The 11,355-nt window shown below is 30.7% G+C and overlaps 1 protein-coding gene across 1 annotated transcript; it reads right to left on the bottom strand.

Moving 5' to 3' along the window:
- Positions 1-4,549: 4,549 nt before the first annotated feature.
- LOC134706669 (uncharacterized) lies at positions 4,550-7,577 on the bottom strand. Its single transcript, XM_063565806.1, has 3 exons — positions 7,529-7,577; positions 5,697-5,795; positions 4,550-5,414 (listed from the first exon to the last, which is right to left on the bottom strand). The coding sequence occupies exons 1-3, from the start codon at positions 7,529-7,531 to the stop codon at positions 5,208-5,210; spliced, it is 309 nt and encodes a 102-aa protein (XP_063421876.1). The 5' UTR covers positions 7,532-7,577; the 3' UTR covers positions 4,550-5,207.
- Between the last annotated feature and the right edge of the window lie 3,778 nt (positions 7,578-11,355).

Here is an 11,355-nt window from a genome sequence, read left to right as displayed (position 1 = left end):
CATGTAAGTTGATTGTTACTTTAAAAATTCTGATATACGTATATGATTATGAATGACAAATAATAATGTTTTTTAACCACAAATAAAACTTATTTTATTTCGGAAATCTTTGTTAAATGTGAAGATTGCATTTATAACCCTTATCAATGGAAAAGTGTATTTTCGAATTTTCCTTGTTACATACTGTTTCCGAATGTTGTTTAATTATTTTTAGGTCATACAAATTTAAAAGAATTGGACAAAATGCACAATAAATTACTTTAAGTTAGTAACATAATAGCAATCCTTAATGCCACATCGGATTCGAAATTTGCAAATATATATGCATAATTAAAATGTTAAATATTATAATAATGTTGTATTTAGATTTGACTTTGTATTTTTTTCACTAGAATTATTCATTTAGATAGAACATTTTTTACATGGTTCTGTTTCCTGTATCCATATATACCCTCACTTTTCCGGCTTAACTTAGCTAGCACAGTGAAGTCTAACATTCTAAATAGATGTTGGAAGATGTGGTATGAGTGCCTTATCCCTTATGTCATCGCCTTGTATAGTCTAGTTTTAAACAAGAGTCTTTTAGGATTTATTATATTCATAAGAAGTATACATTGGGTACTTATTTGTTCACTTCTTTATTATAGGGGCAGTGAAATAATTTTTATGAAGATTTGCTACACTGGACATGCTGGAAAAGAATTAAACAAAAGACGAAATCATAAAAAGTGCCAAAATGAAAGTGTAGCAGAAAACAAAAGGAACACTCTTGTGAATACAACCCATGTTAGATTACAAAACAAGGACATAACTGTATAAACCTAATGAAGTGAAATTACAGAACTAGGAAATAACTGTATAAACCTAATGATGTGAAATTACAGAACTAGGAAATAACTGTATAAACCTATTGAAGTGAAATTACAAAACAAGGACATAACTGTATAAACCTATTGAAGTGAAATTACAGAACTAGGAAATAACTGTATAAACCTATTGAAGTGAAATTACAGAACTAGGAAATAACTGTATAAACCTATTGAATTGAAATTACAAAACAAGGACATAACTGTATAAACCTAATGAAGTGAAATTACAGAACTAGGAAATAACTGTATAAACCTATTGAAGTGAAATTACAGAACTAGGAAGTAAGTGTATGAACATGATGAAGTGAATTACAAAACTAGGAAATAATTGTATGAAACGAATGAAGTGAAACTACAGAACTAGGAAATAACTGTACGAACCTAATGAAGTGAAATTACAGAACTAGGAAATAATTGTATGAACCTGATGAAGTGAATTACCGAACTAGGAAGTAATTGTATGAACCTGATGTCAGAAGTGAATTACAGAACTAGGAAATAACTGTATGAACCTGATGAAGTGAATTACATTGATAAGAATGAAACATCATGAATATACTTTATAATTTTCATTCTAGATCTGATGTTACAACGTGTAGTTACATAAAATTAAACTTTTAAGAATTTGCTCCTTGTCTAGCTAAAATAAATTATTTATTGGTATTCATATCTTTGTATTCATTATTTAAGAAAAATAGGAAACATGGATGTGTTGATTTAATCCATTCAAATATGGGTACAATTCCTGAAGAGACAGATTAATTGATTGTTGTTTGCTAATACGTCCAGTGGCAAAATGTTCATGCATGTTCAGGAAGATGGAGAGAAAAACAACGTTGAGCCAATGAATGTAGATACGCTGGACCATTGTTGTGCCAACATATAAATGTTGTCTGGGACTAGGCTAAATTTGGGTTCCAGATTGGTAACAAATGATTATATTTAGGTTCCAGATTGGTTACACAAGGTTCTATTAAGGTTCCAGATTGGTTACATAAGGTTCTATTAGGGTTCCAGATTGGTTATACAAGGTTCTATCAAGGTTCCAGTTTGGTAACACAAGGTTCTATTTAGGTTCCAGGTTGGTTTTCCATAACGTTATATCATAACGTTCTTACAACGTAACTGGTAGTCCACACTTTTACGTTCCTACAATGTTAAATCACAACGTTCTCACAACGAAACAGAAACGTTCCTGGAACATTTCCTGAACGTTTTTGTGTTTTGTGGGAAGACTGTACGTGGTTTAGATGGCGGGTAAACGGAGAATGATAAGCCAGCTATGCACACTAACGAATTATTTCAACAACTCTTTGTTGGTTCGTAGATGCAAAACATGTACCATAATAGTCCATACTCTCAAGTATCAACAGCTTCCAGTAGCAGCCAAATTTGACTTATTTTGATGAATTAACATACCTTAGTAGTAGTGTTATGCACGTTCTAAAACGTTTAAATAAAAACGAGTCCTTAACCAATCCAAATATCTCAATACAACTCCTAAGACACAATTGTTCTTTTCTTGTAACAACATAGATCTTCAGAGATGTTGACTGAATAAGAACGAGTCCTTAAGCAATCAAAACATCTCAATATTATCTCTAGGACATATTCTTCTATTTTTGTAACAGTATATATCTTCAGAGAATCAGTGACCTATTGTATCATTAAATACATATATAGTTTTTTTTCCTGTATTTAAATATTTGAAATAGTCGGTAAAAATTGCTATTAATTATAATCCTGGTACTTTTGATAACTATTCACTATTAGTTTCGTTTTGAACCAAACTATGTAGGCAAGTATCTATTTATTATTACTTCAATAGTAAAATCATACACGCATAAGTTCGCATAGATAAGAAATAACTGATTTGATGATGTAACTTCACCTGGTGTTTCGGTTTAGGTTTTATATTACCTAGGCATTATCCTCATCAGGTACCCTAGCCTTACAGCAACACGATAAAAATAAACGAAAATTCTGGGGCACGACACTCGGTGAATCATCTCTCTGTTCTCTTTAAATTGATTTGCAAATATGTGATATAGCTTAATCGCCTATATTCTATTTTAATTTAGAAGATGTTAAATATTCTTTTAAGTTCTTGTGTTTCCGGTATGCAATAATGGGTGGTTTTTGAAAAAGTTGGTTTGCTGTGCCATCTTTCGAAACTAAGTGCCAGTGTTTTCTTAAAGTTTTACCCAGTTGTTTAACTCTAGGATTAAATTTTGTTATGAAGCATAAAGGTGGTGATTTCCCTTTCTTCCTAGATATGTACCGTAATGTACTTTCCCTTGTTCTTTTCATTGTTGTTGTTTTTAAGGGGTCAATTTCGTCTGCAACATAACCCCGTTTCTGGAGTTTTTCTCTGAACAATTGAATTTGTGCTTCTATGTCCTCTACATTATTAGATGACCGAATAAATCTTATAATTTCTCCTGTAATAAAACCTTTGAATACAGACGATGGTTGGGATGATGATCTATGCAGGTATTGGTAGTTATCTGTTGGTTTGCGATATAGTTTGATATCTAAGATTTTATTTGTTATAAATCTTTTTCCTTTATACACTGTTACATCTAAAAATTAAACGTTGGTCCTTGAGGTTTCATGTGTGAACTTAATGAGTGGATGAATGTTGTTAGCTATTTCAAAAAAGTCAACCAGTTCAATTTCATTTCCGGCAAATAACATAAAGCCGTCATCTCTATATACTGACAAATGTATAATTTTGAAAGCGTGTGTAAATTCTTTCAGTATTTTTGAGATGATTTCAAAAATTCTCAAGTCAGTTAAGCTTGGCGACATAGGGGCTCCCATGGGAACACCCTCTATTTGTTTATATATTACGCTATTAAACTCAGATTCATTGTTTTCTAGTGTAATTCCTAGTAATTCCAGAAACATTGAATTCATAAAAGCAATTGAAAAAAGAAAATGAAAATATTGATCGATCTTTTAATTGTAGGAAAGACCATGGAAGATATTCGCAGACATAGAAACGTAAAACTTATGACAGACCAAAAGAAGTTGGTAAAATATACGTCGAAACCGTCCTTTGACCATTTTCAGATATTTAACCAACACCTTATGGGTATAGAAAACAAAAAAGTGAACATTCTTTTAAACAAACCAATCTATGTTGGTCAGGTAATATTGGACTTTTCGAAAGCTCTGATGTATGAATTCCACTACAAAATAATGAAGCCCATGTATGGAGAAGATATTCGATTGCTTTTTACGGATACAGGTAAATATTCTTTATATATATTCTATGGAGATAAAAGACAAGTAGTATTTTACACAAGTTATCAATTTTATCGCTTCGACCATGCATTCATTGTTGAAGGCCGTATGGTGACCTATAGTTGTTAATGTGTTTGTCATTTTGGTCTCTTGTGGACAGTTGTCTCATTGGCAATCATTCCACATCTTTTTTGTATGTTTAAGTTAAATAAATTCTGTCGACAACCGAATTAATTATTCGACAAGTCAAAGCTAAACAGTAACGAATTTTTTTTTTCTTACAGACAGCTTGTGCTACGAAATCATGACAGATGATGTATACAAGGATATGGAAATCATCAAAGACCATTTCGACTTTTCTGGATATCATCAAACTCACTATCTGTTTTCAAACAGATTCAAAAAAATGCCTGGAAAATTCAAAGATGAACTAGATGGTAACTAATTTTATTATCAATCGATTAACAAAATTTGAAATTAACAAATATTAAATGATAACGAACAAAAATCCAAAGAAAAATAATATAATACCATTGCGATTTTTCTTTTTTACTTCACAAAAAAGATAATCTATTTTATCTTAAACCTAATTTTGAACTAAATAATTGATACATTTCGTTTTGTTTCAGGTGTTCCAATTAAAGAGTTTATTTGATTGCGACCGAAAATGTATAGTTTGAAATATGATGACGACAACACAGAACAGGAAAAGAAAACTGCCAAAGGAATAAAAAAAAATGTGCCGTCAAAAAACAGTTAAAACATGCCAATTATAAAGAATGCTTATTTCTAAAATGCATCGACAATGAATTCAATGAAATTGATAAAAAGTCAAAATCATGAACTCTTTGTCAACCATATTGTTAAAAAAGGATTATCAAATTTTGATGGGAAGAGATTTTGGACTAATCATATTTAGAGTTATGCCTATGGACATTTCAAAATAGGATTAAACTTTGTATGTTTTATTTTATAATTTAGTATGTTATTTTATTGTAAATAAGATTTAATGAACTTTTCTTAAAAACTTTAATGGAACGCCTGAAACAAACTCCTCTTACAGAGAGTACAATCATTTGCTTATATCATTCAATAGGCTAACAAGATCACCAGGATAAGAGTCTTCTGCTTTTCTTTTTTTGGTGCCGTATATGGAGGTGGGGGAGGCATTTCTGCTGATCCCCTTGAAGATGGAATATAAAATTCTGGCTTATAGGTTGGAGAATCAAAAGTTTCTGGATTAAAGGTTGTAGATCCACTAGCTTCAGTTGGGTGACAGGTTGTTTTATTCTCCTCCTAAAATATTTTTTTTAAATTTATAATTTTTTTTTTTCATTTTTATTTATTTTATATAAGTTATATATTTTTTTTTTCGTTCCTTAAGTGAAAGTTAGTTCTTCGAATATAAATGTGCTTGGTAGAACAACTTTCAAGTCTGCTAAGTTATATGATTTATAAGATCAACATTTTAACCCCCCCCCCCCCCCCCCCCCTACCACATATTTAAAATTTTTATATCTTAAAATATTTTCTCACTGGACAATCATACCACATATTTAATAATGTAAATAGACTTACTTTAAAATTTCCCCTCAGCATTTCCAGCTGGCTAACCAGTTCACTAAATTGGACTGCTTCCTCGAATGCGAGGGACAATCTACCATTAAAATTTGGTTTGTGAAAAAAGATTTTAAAGTTCATGTATGATTATAAATACATTAAAAAGAAATACTATTAAAAAAATATATAGATAAAAAAAAACATAGAAAAGGAAAATATAATTACACAATAAAATACTGAGAAGAAAAGTAAGTTCACAATAACTATCTTTATCTTTTTTTTCCTTTTAAGTGGTTCTCGTTTTATCCTTTGGAGTTATGTTGTATTGTGTCTTAAAAAAAACTAGTATTCACATTATATCTTGTGGCAGAAAAAAACAAATAATTAAAATGTGTGAATCATGACTTTTGGAAGTTCTTCTTATTTTTCAGCTATAATTATCCTTTTGAGCACTTCAACGCTAATAATAATTAAATGTCAAAAGAAAGGAAATTTATTACTGAATAAAGGCAACAGTAGTATACCGCTGTTCAAAACTCATAAATCCATGGACAAAAAACAAAATCGGGGTATCAAACTAAAACCGAGGGAAACGCATTGAGGATAAGAGGAGAACAACGACATAACACCGAAACGTAACACACACAGAAACGGACCAAGCATCAGACAAAACACCACGAGAATAACAAATAGAACATGAAAACCAAATACATGAATTTGGGATAGACAAGTACCGTGCCACGTCTTATCTCAATATCTCAAAAATAAGAGAAAACACAAACGACTCAACGTTAAAATGCAACACACACTTAAACGAACAATAATATAACAATGGCCATTTCCCTGACTTGGTACAGGACACTTTTAAAGGGGAATAAAAGTGGTGGGTTGAACCTGGTTTTGTGGCATGCCAAATCTCGCACTTTAATGGCAAAGTTAAATATAACATTGAGATGACAACATAATATTACAGGACTACAATACAAATACATAGGGGAACATATTAGACAAAGAAAAACATGATTAATAGATAACAAAAAGCCTCAGGTTTAAAATTCAATACGCCAAAAACGTATTTCTGAACAATTTCAAATGGAACAATTTCAACTGGATGAAAATGATGAAGAAACCTCAGATATCATTTTTAGCAGATAATTAAATTTTTCAAAATTTGTATTGGCTGTTGTGATGATTGTAGTGGGTATAATTGAAATAATCAGAAAATTTAGACAAAGACTGCAAAATTTACTAGACCGACTAGGAAACCCTCCTGCTGCACAAGACAATCAACAAGCTGCTCAAAACCAACCCATTGCTCCATTGCTCGCTCAAAATCAAAGACTTCCCCAGAATCTACCAGCTGCCAATGTGATGCCAGTACTGAGAAGATCTCAAAAGCAAATTAAGCCTGTTATAAGACTCAACTTGTAGTTAAAAATAAAATCAACGGTACCAATTTCGTTGCACCAGATGCGCATTTCGACAAAACATGTCTCTTCAGTGATGCTCGTGGCCAAAATATTTGAAATCCAAAGCTTATATAAAAGATGAAGAGCTATAATCCGAATAAATGTTCTTCATGTGTAAATTTTTGAATTAATTTATTGATTCATTTGAGAGTTCCTTGTTTCAAATATGTTAAAAATCTGGTTTTACTTCTACTAAGTACATAGAAAAAACCCAATTACTTTCAAAAGTTTCCATCTTTAAACAATTATTAATGTCAATTATTTCCTATATCTATATCGATAGTTTAATTTTTAATTTTTAATATAACTGATTGTTATATGATAAATACCTTAACATGTAAAGTTAGAGCTTATCTATGAATACATTAAAAAAAAACTTACCATTTCCCCGCCTAATTGTACCAAGTTTCGTGCCAGTTCTAAAAGACAGTTTTCGCGGTCTTTTCTTTTATATGAAATGTGGGTATGTATGGTCTTTTTGCATCAATCAGTATTAAACGACATGCTTTCCCATAAGTCATGTGATAGGTTGACTGTATGGTCGGGTATTATATAATTATGATTGATTGTGTTTATAAAAATAATAAAATCTATTAGATCTGATCTTGACAGGTTTTCATATAGCTTTTATCATGTTATGCATTCCAGTCTAGTAATAAAAGACAAAACATTCACACTTTTGATTGTTTAATTGGTCTCTATATGTCTCTTTTTACATAGGGATTAATTTCTCCAAGTTTTGCTATCTAGAGTTTATTGTTGCATTTTCATGGTTTTGTCGTGTTTACGATATCTTTTTTTATCAAAATATTTTTTATATGATCATGTGTATACTTTGATTGTTTTTTTATGGATCTCATTTGAGACAGGGAATCATTAATTCAAGTATATTAATATATTGCTACAATTTTTCAAAAAGATTTTTTTGTTTCCTTTTATTTAAAAAACATTTTTTTTAGGAGAAAACAAATGAAAAGTAACTTATTTTATACTTTTTATCAGTTTAAAGTTTTACAATGTATATTTATTGATTCAGTGAGAGCAATATATTATGTCTCAGGTCACATAGTTTTTTTTAAAAATTAATTGATCTTTTTTTTTATAAAAGTGTTGAAAATTTGATCCTATGTATGTATTTTGTTGATGTTGTTTTGTAAAGTCTATTATACTTTATTTAGAAACTTTTATTGCAAGAAAGAAAGAAAAAAAATGATGATAACTTTTTTATACTTGATATCTGTTTGAAGTTTAATACACATTCATGTAAGTGAGCTCAATATATTTTCTCTCAGGTCACAAAGTTATTTTTAATTCGCTGATCTTTTTTTTTATTATATGGTGTTAAAGATTTAATCATATGTATGTATATTGTTGAAGTTGTTTTTTTGTTTGTAAAGTATTTTACATCATGTAATATTTAAGTGTCAACATATAGTGTAAATACATTGTTGTATTCATTGCATAATTGCCCTCAAGTCCTTATTTCATAAAAGTATTAACATAATTGTCCTTGACTGATGTATTTCTGTGAATCAAAGCTATCTCAGATAACATATTTTTTTAATGATATATGGGTTATATGTTTTTAAATATTGATGCATTTAAAATAAATAAAAAGATATATTGGCTGGAAGTACCTCGTCATTAACTACTTTTACTTTAACAACTATGAGACAAGTGGGAGGTTAAGCTATAGCTATGATATCAGGTTGAAACCACACTTTTTTTTTCTGAAACTACCCGTACAAAGTATGGAATGTGTCATTTGTCTTATATTTGTTGCGTTGTTTGATACATTCAAACGTTTGATTGTGTTAGTTTTTATATAGACTACATCTTTTCAAACATACACTAGACTAGGCTAGTATTTACCTTCTTATTGTTTTGCATTAAAGAACACCATATCTCATTTTGTTTGTATGTCTTGTGTCTTTCTTGGGCTTGTAAGACTTAATTAAAGGGGCAGTATCTACAAGATATAGAAAAAAATAAGTATGATGTAGTTTTGTTTTCAATCATTAATGATAGTGAAATAGCAAAATAAAATTCGCTTTTAGCAGCCAGTTCGGGATTCAGTTTTGTCAAAATATGCGATGCAATATGTCGCTAATGAATTATTTACATGCAAGTTATAATCAGACCTCATTATTAAGTCCGTATTAACGTAAACGTCTATTGAAGCTGTTAGCTAGAGATGGGTTATTCATAAACGGGGCGTGTTCAGCTAGAAAAGGAAAACTAGTGTCAACATTGAAAGTGGAACCAGCTAGAGTAATTATTTGGTTGACTGATGCCATCTATAAAAACTCATTCCTATACGAGTACTAATATATTGTTTTAACCTTTATGATATGAAATCAAACAGACATTGGCAAACCCACATGCCCGAGTTCGCCATATCTATTTATATATTTGTTTATGTTTATATCGACACTCCGACATATCTCATCGATGGTTAATTACTAGACTTAACTACACACGGAATGCTGATACATAATTTTGAGTTTATGCATTTTTCATTTATCATCAATGTTAAAAATTAACATTATGTAAATTTGTCATATGACTTTTAAATAGAAACTTCTGAATTTGATGATTTTATTCTTTCTATGTTATGCATAGCAAGATAATATACTTCTTAAACATACAAAAATAACAAAATGTTATCGAACAGAAAGTTTAATTGCTATTATATATATTTTCGCACATTTCAGTCACTATATATAATCAGTAAAACCATAATGCATGTATAAAGTATGATTTCTTAAAGGGACACTAGCTGGCAAATTCATATTTACTGATTTAGTAAAAAAACTCATTTTCGACTTATAACAAACTAAAACGTATATATCCAATTTAAAAGGTCTAACTGAAAATGAAGTGATTTTTTTTTACTATAAATAAAGGTTACAGTAGTTTCCCGCTGTTCGAAAGTCATGAATTGATTGAGAGAAAACAAATCCGGGTTACGAACGAAAACCGAGAGAAAGACAACAACTTTAAGAGGAAAATAACGAAACAACAGAACCACTGGAGTACATCAAAAACAAACGACAATGCAACACACACAGAAACTAACTATAAGATAAATAAAGGCAACAGTAGTATATCGCTGTTCAAAACTCATAATCCATGAACAAATTAAAAACAAAATCTGGATAACAAACTAAAATCGAGGGAAACGCATTAATTTTAAGAGGAGAACAACGACACAACACCAAAATGAAACACACACAGAAACGGACTAAGCATAAGACAAAAACTTATGAGAGTAACAAATATAACATCAAAACCAAACACATGAATTTGGGATAGATAAGTACACGTCTTATAGTAATTTGAATTCTCACTCAAAAATAAGAGTAAACAAACGACACAACGGAAACACAACGTTAAAATGTAACACACACAAAAACGAACTATAATATAACAATGGCCATATTCCTGACTTGGTACAGGACATTTTTAAAGGAAATAATGGTGGGTCGAACCTGGTTTTGTGGCATGCCAAACCTCCCTCTTTTATTGCCATGTGAAATATAAGTACCGTGACATGTCTGATAGTAATGTGAAATCACACTCAAAAATAAGAGAAAACAAACGACAGAACGGAAACACAACGTTTAAATGTAACACACACAGAAACGAACTATATAAGATAACAATGGCCATTTTCCTGACTTAGTACAGGACATTTTAAGAAAACATTGGGGGTTGAACCTGGTTTTTTGGCTAGCCAAATTTCGCGCTTTTATGGCGATTTACAACTGAAATACTTGTAGCTCAATTTATTTTGAATCAATCATCAATTTTGACTTAATAAATACTTAATGTTTCTTTGGTTCCGTTGTTTGTCTCTTAGAGTTATGTGTTCCCCTCGGTTTTGGTTTGTGACTCGGATTTGTTTTAGCGTAATTGATTTGTGACTATTGAACAGCGGTATATAAATAAAGACAACATTAGTATACCGGTGTTCAAAAGTCATAAATCGATTGAGAGAAAACAAATACGGGTTAACAACCAAAACCGAGGGAAACACATCGCCTATCTGAGAGCCGTTGTGTAGTGGTTAGTGCATCGGACTACTAACACAAAGTTTCCTGGTTCGATTCCGATTTCTGGATGAAAATTTCAGTTACTGAATTTTCGGCTCTTCCTTGACACCATTTGCGAGTATGGTCTTGAGGAAACTATGATAGTCCGTCGGA

This window comes from Mytilus trossulus, chromosome 2 (assembly GCF_036588685.1).
Source record: "Mytilus trossulus isolate FHL-02 chromosome 2, PNRI_Mtr1.1.1.hap1, whole genome shotgun sequence".
Classification (NCBI taxonomy): domain Eukaryota; kingdom Metazoa; phylum Mollusca; class Bivalvia; order Mytilida; family Mytilidae; genus Mytilus; species Mytilus trossulus.
The sequence above is the reverse complement of the archived record's forward strand: the minus strand, read 5'-3'. Positions and strand labels throughout refer to the sequence as shown.

Excerpts from the sequence above, each read along its gene's own strand:
- LOC134706669 (XM_063565806.1), bottom strand. Across the intron at positions 5,415-5,696 it reads TGCTGAGGGGAAATTTTAAA|GAGGAGAATAAAACAACCTG; the intron begins GTAAGTCTATTT and ends AAAATATTTTAG.